The following is a 15,979-nucleotide window of genomic DNA, read 5'->3' as shown; positions in this document are numbered from 1 at the left end:
AGACATATGTACATTTGAAAGAGATAAAAATACTTTTTAAAAAAGAAAACAGGCCAGGCGCGGTGGCTCACGTCTGTAATCCCAGCACTTTGCGAGGCTGAGGCAGGCAGATCACTAGGTCAGGAGATCGAGACCATCCTGGCTAACACAGTGAAAGCCCATCTCTACTAAAAATACAAACGAACAAACAAACAAAGCCAGGCGTGGTGGTGGGCGCCTATAGTCCCAGCTACTCGGGAGGCCAAAGCAGGAGAATGGTGTGAACCCGGGAGGTAGAGCTTGCAGTGAGCCAAGATCCTGTCACTGCACTCCAGCCTGGGTGACAGAGCAAGACTCCGTCTCAAAAAAAAAAAAGAAAACAAAAATAGATGCAAATTAATCCAAATATCAATTTCAATTATTAGATAAATTAAACAAGATTAAAACAAATATTTACCAGCCTCTGTTTTTAAATCTTAATGTTCTTCTGGTTGTGGGTGGTTGTAGGCTCAATAATAAGAGAGCCTCCTGGTGCTAAACTAGAGGCTGACTGAACAAGAGGAAAGAATGTCCCATAGTGTCATTTGGGGGACTTGAAGTCTCTGATATGATGCCTGAACTTCAGCTACTTAGAATAGGAAAGTTAGTGCTTTAGACCAGTGCATTTCAAACTTCAATGCACATGCGAATCACCCAGGGATCTTGTTAAAACACAAGTCTTATACAAAAATTAACTCCAGGCGGATTAAAGACTAAGACCTAAAACCATAAAAACCCTAGAAGAAAACCTAGACAATACCATTCAGGACATAGGCATGGGCAAAGACTTCATGACTTAAAAACCAAAGCAATGACAACAAAAGCCAAAATTGACAAATGGGATCTAATTAAATGAAAGAGCTTCTGCACAGCAAAAGAAACTATCATCAGAATGAACAGGCAACCTACCGAATGGGAGAGAATTTTTGCAGTCTATCCGTCTGACAAAGGGCTAATATCCAGAATCTATAAAGAACTTAAACAAATTTACAAGAAAAAAAAAACCCCATCAAAAAGTGGACAAAGGATATGAACAGATACTTCTCAAAAGAAGACGTTTGTGTGACCGACAAACATATGAAGAAAAGTTCATCATCACTGGTCATTAAAGAAATGCAAATCAAAACCACAATGAGATACCATCTCATGCCAGTTAGAATGGTGATCATTAAAGAGGAAACAACAGATGCTGGAGAGGATGTGGAGAAATAGGAACGCCTTTACACTGTTGGTGGGAGTGTAAATTAGTTCAACCATTGTAGAAGACAGTGTGGCAATTCCTCAAGGATCTAGAACCAGAAATACCTTTTGACCCAGCAATCCCATTACTGGGTATATACCCAAAGGATTATAAATCATTCTACTATAAAGACACATGCACACATATGTTTACTGCAGCACTGTTCACGATAGCAAAGACTTGGAACCAACTCAAATGCCCATCAATGATAGACTGGATAAAGAAAGTGTGGCACATATACACCATGGAATACTATGCAGCCATAAAAAAGGATGGGTTCATGTCCTTTGCAGGGACATGGATGAAGCTGGAAACCATCATTCCCAGCAAACTAACATGAGAACAGAAAACCAAACACCACATGTTCTCACTCATAAGTGGGAGCTGAACAATGAGAACACATGGACAGAGAGAGAGGAACATCAGACACTGGGGCCTTTCAGGTGGTGAGGGGCTAAGGAGGGGATAGCATTAGGAGAAATACCTAATGTAGATGACAGATTGATGGGTGCAGGAAACCACGATGGCACATGTATACCTATGTAATAAACCTGTGCATTCTGCACATGTATCCCAGAACTTAAAGTATAATTTTTTTAAAAAGATTAAAAAGGAATATATAATAGAGTTCATTTCCTATCTGATTACTGTAAAACAATAAAATGAGTCAAAAGTTAAAAAAATAAAATAAAACACAAGTCTGGGGTGTGACATGGCACACCCAACATGCTCCCACATGATGCCAACTCTACTGCTCTTGAGACCACACTTTGAATAGCAAGGCTTCATGTCACAAAGTTAACAGTTTGGTCATAAACTGTTGTATAAAAAAAGGAAATTTCATATGAGGTAGGGCAGCAATTTGAACTTAAATAACTATTTATGTGTTGATTTTAAAATAATACCTTGTCATCAGAGTAGTTATAGAAATGTAGGAATAGTTGTAAGTACTATGTGAGATCACTTTGAAGAAGATATAATCATTACAGTTTCCAACAACCTGATAATTATTTATGTTCAGTCATTAAATGTATTTCAGTGTCTACTGAGTTTAATAACCAGTGTTACAGAAAAATGTTTAAGTGTAAGTCTTAGACATTAGTTATTAGAAGCAGGGTAAGTGATAGTTTAGAGTGGAAGATTCAGAGATAAATTCCCAGGTTCAAAAGCTGGCTTCTCCACATACTTACCATGTGGCCTCAAAGCAAATTACTCCTCTCTGTGACGTCCATCCTCATCTCTAAAATGGGGATACTCAGAACAGATCTCATAAGGTTGTTACAGGGTTTTAAGAAATAATACATATAAAGCACTTTGTACAGTGCTTAGCAGTAAACTCTTTACAAGTGATGGCTATTACTACTAGTAATTGATTAGTATTGATACTGTTTAGGAAATACTAAGCTAACTGGTTTTTAAGGATTTGTCAGTGTTCAGATATGGTTCTCAGTATGTGATTTGTTAGTGTGTAATCAGCGATGCCCTCTTTCAGTTTCTAAGGCAGTAAATGATTTATAGGCTGCTTTCTGAGCCACTTGTCACTAAGTGCTGCTGAGGACAGGCTCTGTTGCCTTAGATAACAGAGATGCTCCTGCATCTTAGTTTGCTTTTTGATCAGCAGTTTTGATCATGAGGTAAATACACATTTGGAAATCATTCATTCACTTTGTATTAAGTAGCAACAAACCAGTGAGCTAAATGAATATTACTGTCCTCAATCAAAACCAATTTTTAAACATAAAAATAACTGAAGGGGGCCAGCCCCTCCACACCTGTGGGTATTTCTCATCAGGTGGGACGAGAGACTGAGAAAAGAAATAAGACACAGAGACAAAGTATAGAGAAACAACAATGGGCCCAGGGGACCAGCGCTCAGCATACAGAGGACCCACGCCGGCACTGGTCTCTGAGTTCCCTTAGTATTTATTGATCACTGTCTCTACTATCTCGATGAGAGGGATGTGGCAGGACTATAGGGTAATGGTGGGGAGATGGTCAGCAGGAAAACGTGTGAGCAAAGGTCTCTGTGTCATAAATAAGTTTAAGGAAAGGTGCTGTGCCTTGATGTGCATGTAGGCCAGATTTATGTTTGACTTTACACAAACGTCTCAGTGCAGTAAAGAGCAGTATTGCCGCCAGCATGTCTCACGTCCCGCCATAAGGCGGTTTTCTCCTATCTCAGTAAATAGCATGTATGATTGGATTTTATACCAAGACATTCCATTCCCAGGGACAAGCAGGAGACAGATGCCTTCCTCTTATCTCAACTGCAAAGAGGCCTTCCTCTTTCACTAATCCTCTTCAGCACAGACCCTTCATGGGTGTCGGGCTGGGGAACCATCAGGTCTTTCCCTTCCCACAAGGCCATATCTCAGGCTGTCTCAGTGGGGAGAAACCTTGGACAATACCCAGGCTTTCTTGGGCAGAGGTCCCTGCAGCTTTCCGCAGTGCATTGTGTCCCTGGGTACTCGAGACTGGAGAATAGCGATGAGTTTTACCAAGCATACTGCCTGCAAACACATTTTTAACAAAGCACATCCTGCACAGCCCTAAATCCATTAAACCTTGAGTCAACACAGCACATGCTTCTGCAAGCACAGGGTTGGGGCTAGCGTTACAGATTAACAGCATCTCAAGGCAGAAGAATTTTTCTTAGTACAGAACAAAATGGAGTTTCTTATGTCTTCTTTCTACATAGACACAGTAACAGTCTGATCTCTCTCTTTCCCCCACAAATAACTGATTCTTAATATTCATCATTCATTTCAGTCTCTAACCATCAAAAAGCAGTTGCTTTACCATTATTGATAATCCATCCTCAAAATGATTAAATTTCTGTTGTCCTACCTATAGGAGCTATCTAATTTTCTCCTGAATTATGTAATTCATTTTCACTAAGGTTTTTGTAAATCAGACCTAAGGATCTCTTGGTCTTAGTTTCTATCTTGGCTTCCTTCTGCTTAACAAGCCACTTGGCAGCCAGGCCTTTTAGTGAGTTAATTAGATATTTTTGGACTAAATTCAGTTAGTCTTATACGGTGGCTAACAAAACAATTCTACAGCTTTTCTAGGCCTTTTGATAGCAAATAAATGTAACATAAACTAAGATTTAATATGTGGATTCTTTCCCTTCCTCCTATGACTCCTTTCTGCTTCAGGAGAAGATACTTACGTAGGAAATGGCTCCTTTTATCCTTTCTCAGAAGGTTTCCTCTCTGCTTTACATAGGATAGTTTAAGGGTGGCCAGTTTGAGCATGTCTAGGAACCACACAGGTAACACAGGTTATACCTGGCTTAGAAAAACCACATTCTTTTATTCTTATGACTCATGTTTTAAGCATGCATACTTTGTAAAGCAAATATAACACTCTTCATTTTATCTTGATAAATAAACATTTGTATAAACATCTTTTCTCTTTTGATAATTTTGATATTAAAGATTACAAACTTAGAAGAGCAATTAGAACAGTTTAGAGAAGAACTGGAAAATAAGAATGAAGAAGTTCAACAATTACATATGCAATTAGAAATACAGAAAAAGGAATCTACTACCCGCCTACAAGAACTTGAACAAGAAAACAAATTATTTAAGGTAATTAGTTTAGAAAAACTTTTATCTCTAAATAAGTCATAGTTTCAGTCCTATATTGCTTTATTATTATTATTTTTTATTTTATTTTATTTTTTTTTTTTTTTGAGACTGAGTCTCACTCTGTTACCCAGGCTGGAGTGCTCCCAGGTTCAAGCGATTCTCCTGCCTCAGCCTCCCGAGTAACTACAGGCGTGTGCCACCATGCCCGGCTAATTTTTGTATTTTCAGTAGAGATGGGGTTTCTCCGTGTTAGCCAGGACACTCTTGATCTCCTGACCTCATAATCTGCCTGCCTTGGCCTCCCGAAGTGCTGGGATTACAGGCGTGAGCCACCACACCTGGTCCCTATATTGCTTTATTAAGCATTCGGTAAATCCAGCTGTTTTTTTTTTTTTTTTTTTTTTTTTTTGAGACGGAGTCTCGCTCTGTAGCCCAAGCTGGAGTGCAGTGGCCGGATCTCGGCTCACTGCAAGCTCCGCCTCCTGGGTTCACGCCATTCTCCGGCCTCAGCCTCCCGAGTAGCTGGGACTACAGGCGCCCGCCACCTCGCCCGGCTAGTTTTTTGTATTTCTTAGTAGAGATGGGGTTTCACCGTGTTAGCCAGGATGGTCTCGATCTCCTGACCTCGTGATCCGCCTGTCTTGGCCTCCCAAAGTGCTGGGATTACAGGCTTGAGCCACCGCGCCCGGCCAGCAGCTGTTAAATAATACTCAACAGATGGACATTAACAGGCAGACACATTTGCATAGAACTTATTTTCAGCCCAACCTGAACATTTGAATTCATCATAAGTGAAAATTTTGGGATCATTTATCAAAACAGTTTAAGAATTATTGATTTACAATAACCATATGGTATCTCTGATTGTATTCATTTGTACGTTATAGGCTCTGTTTTCTTTTGTAATTATGTTCTGAAAATGATGTGTAATGATTATTCCAACTGTGATAATTATTTTTGTTCCTAGGATGACATGGAGAAACTGGGACTTGCCATAAAGGAATCTGATGCTGTGTCTACTCAAGACCAACATGTACTATTTGGGAAATTTGCCCAAATAATACAGGAAAAAGAGGTAGAAATTGACCAATTAAATGAACAAATTATGAAACTCCAGCAGCAACTTAAAATTACGACAGATAACAAGGTATACTCATTTAAAATTGATTATGAAATTAATATGAGCCAGAGTTTTAAAGGGCTAAATGGTTATAATGTTGCTTCCCATTGAATTTAAAAAACAAACCAATTTTATTTTATTTTATTTCATTTATTTTGAGACGGAGTCTCACTCTGTCGCCCAGGCTGAAGTCCAATGGCACAACCTCGACTCACTACAACCTCCGCCTCCTAGGTTCAAGCGGTTCTCCTGCCTCAGCCTCCCGAGTAGCTGGGATTACAGGCACCCACCACCCCACCTGGCTAATTTTTGTATTTTTAATAGAGATGGGGTTTCACCATGTTGACCAGGCTGATCTCTAACTCCTGATGTCAGGTGATCCACCCACCTCAGCCTCCCAAAGTGCTGGGATTACAGGCATGAGCCACCACACCTGGCCCACTTCTCTTTTAATTCATTAATTTTAATTTATTAAGATACATTGGTGGCCAGGCACAGTGGCTCACACCTGTAATCTTTATACTTTAGGAAGCCTAGGTGGGCGGATTGCTTGGGCCCAGGAGTTCAAGACCAGCCTGGGCAACATGGTAAAACTTTGTCTCTACAAAAAATATGAAAACTAACTGGACATGGTGGCATACCACCTGTAGTCCCAGCTGCCGTGAGCCATGATCATGCCACTGCACTCCAGCCTGAGTGACAGAGTGAGACCCTGTCTCAAAAAGAAAAAAAAAAAAAAAAAAGCAAAGACACATTAGCTTAATAATTTATATGTATTTTTCTCCCCTCCTAATATTGTCATAGGATTTTAATGTTTTTCAGAAAGGCTCTGTGACTTAGATTTTATCATATTATTCTAACCAAATCTATTATAAATTCTAATATTTAATATGAGTTAAGTAAGGTAATTACCTTTGGTCCCATCGGTTGTAGACTTTATTTCCTTCCTTCATCCTTTTCCATTAAGAAGTATTGATATTGACTATTTTCCTAATAGGGAATCAGCAACTAAAAGCTTATATTACTTTATACTTAACAGAACTTTCTGGGCCTTGTTTGATATGATGGGGGAGATATTGGTCTATAATGAAATTAAGGTAGTATGTCTGAGAAGTAGTATATTATTTTTGTGTGTGATCATCTCTTTGAGGTACTGCCCTAAAATAAAGTAAAATTTTCAAAATATAAATACATATATATTATGTATGTTACCTTTTTCATTAATAGGTTATTGAAGAAAAAAATGAACTGATAAGGGATCTTGAAACCCAAATAGAATGTTTGATGAGTGATCAAGAATGTGTGAAGAGAAATAGAGAAGAAGAAATAGAGCAGCTCAATGAAGTGATTGAAAAACTTCAACAGGAATTGGCAAATATTGGACAGAAGACGCTAGTGGATGCTCATTCCCTCCCAGAAGAAGCAGACAGTTTAAAACATCAATTGGATATGGTTATAGCTGAAAAGCTGGCCTTGGAACAGCAAGTAGAAACCACTAATGAAGAAATGACCTTCACAAAAAAGATACTTAAAGAAACCAATTTTAAAATGAATCAGCTAACACAGGAATTATTCAGCTTAAAGAGAGAACGTGAAAGTATGGAAAAGATTCAAAGTATACCAGGGAAAAGTGTTAACATGGCCATAGATGATCTGAGCAAAGACAAACCTGAACTGGAAGAAGTCCTTACAGAGGATGCTCTTAAATCCTTAGAAAATCAGACATACCTCAAATCATTTGAAGAAAATGGCAAAGGTTCCATAATTAATTTGGAAACAAGGCTGCTACAACTTGAGAGCACTGTTAGTGCAAAGGACTTAGAACTTACCCAGTGTTATAAACAAATAAAAGACATGCAAGAACAAGGCCAGTCTGAAATAGAAATGCTTCAAAAGAAGATTCTAAATCTACAGAAAATACTTGAAGAAAAAGTGGCTGCTGCTCTTGTGAGTCAAATCCAACTTGAGGCAGTTCAGGAATATGCAAAGTTCTGTCAAGATAATCAAACAATTTCATCAGAACCTGAAAGAACACATATTCAGAATTTAAATCAACTAAGAGAAGATGAGTCAGGGTCAAATATATCAGCATTAACCTTGAGAATATCAGAATTAGAAAGCCAGCTTGTTGAAATGCATACTAGTTTGATTTTAGGAAAAGAACAAGTAGAAATTGCAGAAAAAAATGTTTTAGAAAAAGAAAAGAAGCTGCTAGAACTACAGAAGCTATTGGAGGGCAATGAGAAAAAACAGGGAGGGAAAGAAAGGAAAAGAAGCCCTCAAGATTTTGAAGTTCTCAAGGTTAGTTTTGCATTTGATTATTTTCACTTAAGTACTCCTAAGTTAATTGCTAATTTACTAAATATGGTGTTCTGTTTACATCTAGCAATTTATACAAAAGGATTTTTATAAAAATATACCACTTATAAAAAATACGCTGTTGTTAAAAGAAAAACTAGGCTGGGTGCGGTGGCTCACGCCTGTAATCCCAGCACTTTGGGAGGCAGAGGTGGGTGGATCACCAGGTCAGGAGATCGAGACCATCCTGGCTAACATGGTGAAACCCCATCTCTACTAAAAATACAAAAAATTAGCCGGGCGTCGTGATGGGCACCTGTAGTCACAGTTACTCGGGATGCTGAGGCAGGAGAATGGCGTGAACCCAGGAGGCAGAGCTTGCAGTGAGCCAAGATCGCGCCACTGCACTCCAGCCTGGGTGACAGCGAGACTCCATCTCAAAAAAAAAAAAAAAGAAAAGAAAAGAAAAACTAGACAAACTAAATTTACGAGAGTTTATTTGAACAAAAAAGGATTCATGAATTGGGTAGCACTCAGAACCAGAGGAGTTTCACGAATCTCTTTTGTGCAACAGTGGCCAGTGAATATTTATAGACAGAACTACCAAATAAAGTACAGTTACAGCTAGGTGTTTGCCTTATTTGGACCCGGTCTGCTCAGTTGACTGCTTGTCATTCGCTAAGAGTAGCTGTTTATTATACTCCTAAGATAATGTTTTCCATTTACGTACTCCTAAGTGAGGTTTACGTACTCCTAAGTTAGGTTGCAATTCCTTACATAGGAACTCAAGATACAGAGACAGCCTCAGGCCAAATTTAGCTTAACATTGTGTAGTCATATTATTATCACTAAAATAGTGGATACAGACTGTATTTTGTAGTCTTCAAATGTGATGTTTATTTCATGAACATCATCATTAAATGGAGCAGTCAGAAGAAACTAAGAAACATTAACTATTTAGCAAATGTCCTCTAGGACTTGTGGGGATTTTTTTCTTAATTTCCTTCTAATATGCATGTTATGTTATCATTCCTTTTAAGTAATAATAAGTATGAAAATATATTAGGATTGACAAAGAATGCAGACTTTACAGGAAAAATCTATTATTTAATAACATCTACTGAATTAATGTGTGGGTGACATATTTTACAAATTTTTTTTTTTTTTTCTTGAGACAGAGTCTTGCTCTGTTGCCCAGGCTGGAGTGCAATGGTGTGACGTCAGGTCACTGCAGCCTCCACCTCCTGGGTTTCCAACGATTCTCCTGCCTCAGCCTCCCAGGTGGCTGGGATTACAGACATGCCACACCACACCAGGCTAAATTTTTTTTGTATTTTTTTTTTTTTTTTTTTTGGTAGAGACGAAGTTTCTGCATGTTAGCCAGGCTGGTCTCAAATTCCTGGCCTCAACTGATCCGCCTGCCTCAGCCTCCCAAAGTGCTAGGATTACAGGTGTTAGCCACCACGCCCTGCCAACTTTTACAAATTGTATACCTGATAATAGATTTCATCTGTTTTAAGTAAAAATGCATAGTTGACCTCTGTAAGTTTACTTATGTGAAGATCTGAAATCATAGTTCTCTATGATAGATAGGATAAGAGCTTTTTTCCCCTCCAAATTCTCACCTTATAAATTTATAACTTTGAGTAGCAGAACTTCAGTCTTCTCTTTTTTTTTTTTTTTTTTGAGACAGAGTTTAACACCAGGATATTAACTGATAAATCACAATTATTTAATTATATAATGTATTTTGCAAAGAATAATAATTACCTGGCTTTTTCCTCCTTCGTTGGAACTAAGTTACTCTAAGTTATAAATAATTAAAATAGTAATATAACTTTCTTTTTTTTTTGGAGACAGAGTCTTACTCTGTTGCCCTGGCTGAAGTGTAGTGGCATGGTTTGACTCACTGCAACCTCTCCCTCCTGAGCAGCTGGGACTACAGGCATGCACTACCATACCTGGCTAATTTTTGTATTTTTTGTAGAGACAGTTTTGCCATGTTAAGGCCAGTAGACTGGCCTCGAACTCCTGACCTCAAGTGATCTACCTGTCTCAGCCTCTCAAAGTGCTGGGATTACAGGCATGAGCCATCATGCCTGGCCTAAAATACTAATACTTTCCATGTATGAGTTCTAAGAAATATCTTAGTTACACTTGGTTTCTTTTGACGAAAGTGCTATAAATATGAAGAACTTTTTGAATGGTAATAATATTTTCACTAATAATTTATAAATTTTTCGGATGTATATGAATGACATTATTTGCCTTTTATTCCCAGAAAATCATTCTTTTCTCAAGAAGAAAATCATTATCTCAAGAATATAAGATGATGGTTCTGAAAAAGCTTCTGTGTTTTTGGAAAGAGCATTGATTTGTTGCAACTCCTTTTATCTGTAGGCAGTCATTCCTTGGGTAGTTTTATTAGAATGTATAAGTGCCTTGAATTTAGCTGTATTTTTTTAAAAGTATGTGTTTCTTATGTTTTCCGCTGTCATTCAGACAACTATTGAGGTATTTCATAGCAATGAGGAAAGTGGATTTTTAAATGAACTCGAGGCTCTTAGAGCTGAATCGGTGGCTACTAAAGCAGAACTTACCGGTTATAAAGAAAAGACTGAAAAACTTCAAGGAGAGCTTTTGGTAAGATAAGTAACATACCTCCTAATTCACTCATTTCTACCTATCTTAATTGCATTTCAAAGTACATACTCATCTGTAGCAAATCAAGCTGCATAACTTAAAAACTAGATAAAACGTATTTTGTGGATTTGATGAAAATTTTCATTGTTGTAAATTTCTTTACCAACATCTTCTTGCTTGGTTTTCCTGGAAATCTTTGTTAGGAGGATACTTTTTATTTCCATTCTGTTAATGAAGGAGTAGAAAGTTGTTAAAGAGGACTGTGTATCCCATGAGAACCAAAAGTAGAAGCTGATAAAATTATTTCACTTTTATAGTAATCTATGACCATACATACATACAAATATATATATGTAAACTATGAGTGTTTCTAAAATGTTTTTCCTACTACTCTGAGGAAAATGAACATATAATCATGAATTACATTCCTCCCACCCCCTTTAAATTCTGCATTTAATATGGAAAGATTTGAACTGAATGCCCTACTGTGTTCTATTCATTACGTTTTAGATAAAAGAAACAAATATGGCATCTCTTCAAAAAGACTTAAGCCAAGTTAGGGATCACCTCGCAGAGGCAAAAGAGAAATTGTCCATTTTAGAAAAAGAAGATAAGACTGCGGTACAAGAAAACAAAAAGGCCTACATGTTCGAGCCACTTCCTGTAAAACTGAGTAAAAGCATTGCATCCCAGACAGATGGGACTCTGAAGGTCAATAGCAGCAATCAGACTCCACAAATTCTTGTTAAAAATGCAGGAATACAAATTGATTTACAGAGTGAATGTTCCTCAGAAGAAGTTACTGAAATAATCAGTCAGTTTACTGAAAAAATTGAGAAGATGCAAGAACTACATGCTGCTGAAATTTTGGACATGGAATCCAGACATATTTCAGAAACTGAAACCTTAAAGAGGGAACACTATGTTGCTGTTCAGTTACTGAAAGAGGAATGTGGTACCTTGAAGGCAGTGATACAGCGTCTGAGAAGTAAAGAGGTATTTGGTTTCTATAATATTGTTCTTCAACATTGTGTGCTTTTTTAGAAAAAAAAAAAATCATTTAAATTAATTCATTTTGTAGATGACAAACCAAAATGCAACTCATTAAGGCACTTGATCTTTCTAAGTAGGTGTATTATCAAGGCAAGTTTTTAACTCCTAGTACAGTATTCCTTTTTTAAAATTTTTATTTATTTATTTTTCTTTTATTATACTTTAAGTTCTGAGATACACGTGCAGGATGTGCAGGTTTGTTACATAGGTATACACGTGCCATGGTGGTTTGCTGCACCCATCAACCCGTCGTCTACATTAAGTATTTCTCCTAATGCTATCCCTCCCCTAGCCCCCATGCCCCGACAGGCCCTGGTGTGTGATGTTCCCCTCCCTGTGTCCATGTGTTCTCATTGTTTAACTCCCACTTATGAGTGAGAACATGTGGTGTTTGGTTTTCTGTTCTTGTGTTAGTCTGCTGAGAATGATGGTTTCCAGCTTCAACCATGTCCCTGCAAATGACATGAACTCATCCTTTTTTATGGCTGCATAGTATTCCATGGTGTATATGTGCTACATTTTCTTTATCTAGTTTATCACTGATGGGCATTTGGGTTGGTTCCAACATTGTGTGCTTTTAAAAGAAAATGAGAAAACTTAGGGCAGTCTCTTCCTTACGATACTATCACAATTTTAATAGTTTTGAACTTTTTTAAATTTAAAGAGGTTTTAGTTTTAAAATTTTTTAAATCTTTCCATTGTGTAGAGTTAAATAATATATGATGTTCCTTTATGGATTTGGAACATGTTATCATTCCTTAATTCACAAATATCTCTTCTTATGGTAATATTCATGAAGAAACAGACTTGTTTTAAAAAACCATAAATAGTTTCATTTATTATGAAAGGTGTGACAGATTTGATTACAGCATGAGAAACCAGCAAAATAATTCAGCGTATTCTATTTTTATTAAAGCAAAAAATATATGTATTTTTTTTGTTTTCTCTAATTAGGGATCCGCAATTCCTGAGTTAACACATTCTGATGCTTACCAGACTAGAGAAATATGCTCCAGTGGTAAGTTTTATAAATATCTGTAATGTTTGTAGTATTTGTTTAAGAAATATTGGTTTTTTGGGGACATGGGGGTTGATTTTTTTTTTTAAACAGCAAATGATTTTCTTTATTTTAGATTCTGGATCAGACTGGGGTCAGGGAATTTATCTTACACACAGTCAAAGATTTGACACAGCATCAGAAGGCCGAGGAGAAGAAAGTGAAAGTGCAACAGATTCCTTTCCAAAGAAAATAAAGGTACTAAAAGATAGATACCTTTTATTAACTCAGCCAGTATTGTTTCTATGTTGAACATAGCACTTCATTAGAAGTTATGTGGTGGGATCGTTTCTGAAGAGAGAATTGCATAGCTAGAAGGAACCTGAGAGATCTATTTTATTTCCATATTTCACAGATAATAAAGTAAGAGACTTAATGATGATATGTATGAAGACTTTTTTCTTAATAATTCTTATTCCTTATGTTTTCGTTTGCCAGAATTTTTAAAGTAGCCTTAAAGAGTAGAAGTTATATCCCATGTATTTATTTTGGTCAAATCAGTGGCTTATCAGTAACCCTAGGAAGAGTACATTAGCCAAACAGAAGGAACTTAGAGATGAGAGCTATGGAAAGTCATAGGCCGTCTGCTGGAGTTGGCTTACCTCTCCACAGGAAGAAGGCATTCAGTAATGTTGAGCTGGAGTTTTCTCTCTGTAAGCTATCTTGCTTAAAATTTATTTCTCTTTGTATGTCTAATTTTTCAGTCTGTGAAGAAGTTGTCATAATTCTGGCTTTTGGGTTTTGGTTTCTAGGGATTACTGAGAGCTGTCCATAATGAAGGCATGCAGGTTCTTTCTCTCACTGAGTCTCCCTATAATGATGGAGAGGACCATTCTATTCAGCAGATTTCAGAATCTTGGCTAGAAGAGAGAAAAGCTTACCTCAGTACAATCTCATCTCTAAAGGATTTAATTACCAAAATGCAGCTGCAAAGAGAAGCTGAGGTACCCAAAGAATACTACACATCTAAATCGTTTTATGTATTATTTGAACAATAATAATACATTATAAATTATCTTTTATACATATTTTGCATGAATAACTATATATATTTTCACACTTGAAACTCTGCCAGGAACAGTGCCTCACGCCTGTAATCCCAGCACTTTGGGAGGCCGAGGTGGGCGGATCACTTGAGGTCAGGAGTTCAAGACCAGCTTGGCTAACGTGTTGAAACCCATCTCTACTGAAAATACAAAAATTAGCCAGACGTGGTGGTGGGTGCCTGTAATCCCAGCTACTCGGGAGACTGAGGCAGGAGAATCACTTAAATCTGGGAGGTGGAGGTTGCAGTGAGCCGAGATCGTGCCACTGTACTCCAGCCTGAGCAACAGAGTGAGACTCTGTCTCAAAAAGAAAAAAAAAAGTACACATGCTCCTAGACTTTTAATTATTTTTCTTTGTAGATTAATATTTTTAGAATGTTTTTAAAATATGCTTATTTGAAAACTAACTTTGGTTATATGTACTTTGCTAGGTTTATGATAGTTCTCAATCTCATGAGAGCTTCTCAGACTGGCGAGGTGAACTACTGCTTGCCCTTCAACAAGTTTTCTTAGAAGAGCGTAGTGTTTTACTAGCGGCATTTCGGACGGAGCTGACAGCTCTAGGTACTACAGATGCAGTTGGCTTACTAAACTGTTTGGAACAGAGAATACAAGAACAGGTATAATGAAACTTCATTTTAAACAACACTTTAATAGAAATAAGGAAATGACTATTAATTTTAGAGTCTTAATTTAAGTATGAAGGTTAAGATTTTAATAGGATCCACTATGAATATTTTTTAAAAAATTATTGTAACTGTTTTAACATGTTAGAAAGTAAGAAAGACTGAAAGTTAATGAGCTGATTTTCTAACCTAGGAAATTAGAAAAAGAGCAACAAAATAATCCCAAACTAATTTGAGAGAGTAAATTCTCATTATTTGCACTGGTTATGTTCTATAAAGTTGCTCTGAACATTGAACAGTCATTGCTTCTAAGGGAAATACAAGGTTAGGTTCCTGTAAGCCTTTGGTCACAACATTTTCATCAATCAGTACATAACTTTGTCTATATGTGATTCTATTTTAAGACATCTTATTTACTGTATATTATTGATTGATTAACCTTAAACACCACCAACAGCACTATAACTCATGCCTGAAAAAAACTTGTCTGACACATATATTTTCTCCTTAAGGCACATCACAGCCTTCTCGTACTTAGGAACACCATAAAGCACTTCAGCACTACTTTTGGGGGCCATTCTAAACAGTGAAATCACAAATAAAAAGCACAAAAATTTGAAACATCACTAAATACTCTGTAAAAAGGGCATTTGACTTTAGCTGGGGACATCCACATTGGACCATTTAAATTTTCTGGCGCTCTATGCATTTCTGTGAAAGACCATGAAAGCAACACAACAATGGATTTGGGAGTTACAAATAAATTTTAGTGAGAAGGCAAATCTGCAAATATGGAATCAGAATAATGAGGATTCCCTTTAATGAAGAAAAAGACATCAATAGATACATTGTTACAATAAGATAAAATGTTAAAAGTTGGACATTTGAACTTTTCTGAAGAATTGGTTAAGCAAAATGATAAAGCATACATTTTTAAAGTTAGGAGTGAACTGAAGATATAGTTGAGATATAAAAATGATAGAATATTATGAATAATTTCATGAGAATAAACAAATGCCTGGGTGAAATGGACAGATTTTCTAAAAAAAAAAAAAAATCACTTATGAAAACTCTTTCATTAAGAAACAGAAAACCTCCAAAGACCTATTACTAGTAACAGAATCAAATCAATAGTTAAAAATCTACTATAATACTTAACACCTAGATCTTGTTTTTTAATATATTCTCCACTGAAAAGAACTAGGACTTCCTGCAGAACTGGTGATTTTAGGGGTGGATCAGGGAAAGTACAAGGTGAGCCTGGAACATCTTGTTTTGCTGGCAA

General features: G+C 36.9%; 1 protein-coding gene across 6 annotated transcripts in view; it reads left to right on the top strand.

The window, feature by feature from the left end:
* The window catches only part of AKAP9 (A-kinase anchoring protein 9), a 171,501-nt gene that overhangs the window by 132,944 nt on the left and 22,578 nt on the right, over window positions 1-15,979 (top strand). For 5 of the 6 annotated variants that reach the window (XR_012090367.1, XM_073009135.1, XM_073009134.1 and 2 more), the window contains 9 exons: window positions 4,699-4,851; window positions 5,819-5,998; window positions 7,199-8,272; window positions 10,772-10,912; window positions 11,423-11,908; window positions 12,920-12,983; window positions 13,099-13,220; window positions 13,775-13,966; window positions 14,500-14,688. Coding sequence is in view for 5 of the 6 variants with exons in the window: in XM_073009135.1 (XP_072865236.1) it covers window positions 4,699-4,851; window positions 5,819-5,998; window positions 7,199-8,272; window positions 10,772-10,912; window positions 11,423-11,908; window positions 12,920-12,983; window positions 13,099-13,220; window positions 13,775-13,966; window positions 14,500-14,688 (2,601 nt within the window). In the remaining variant the exon portion in view is untranslated. The remainder of the gene's footprint in view (window positions 1-4,698; window positions 4,852-5,818; window positions 5,999-7,198; window positions 8,273-10,771; window positions 10,913-11,422; window positions 11,909-12,919; window positions 12,984-13,098; window positions 13,221-13,774; window positions 13,967-14,499; window positions 14,689-15,979) is intronic. The other variant, XM_073009136.1, reaches the window with a different exon arrangement.

The sequence above is a fragment of the Chlorocebus sabaeus genome, chromosome 21 (assembly GCF_047675955.1).
Source record: "Chlorocebus sabaeus isolate Y175 chromosome 21, mChlSab1.0.hap1, whole genome shotgun sequence".
Taxonomy (NCBI): Eukaryota; Metazoa; Chordata; class Mammalia; order Primates; family Cercopithecidae; genus Chlorocebus; species Chlorocebus sabaeus.
This window is presented reverse-complemented; position numbering and strand designations above follow the sequence as displayed.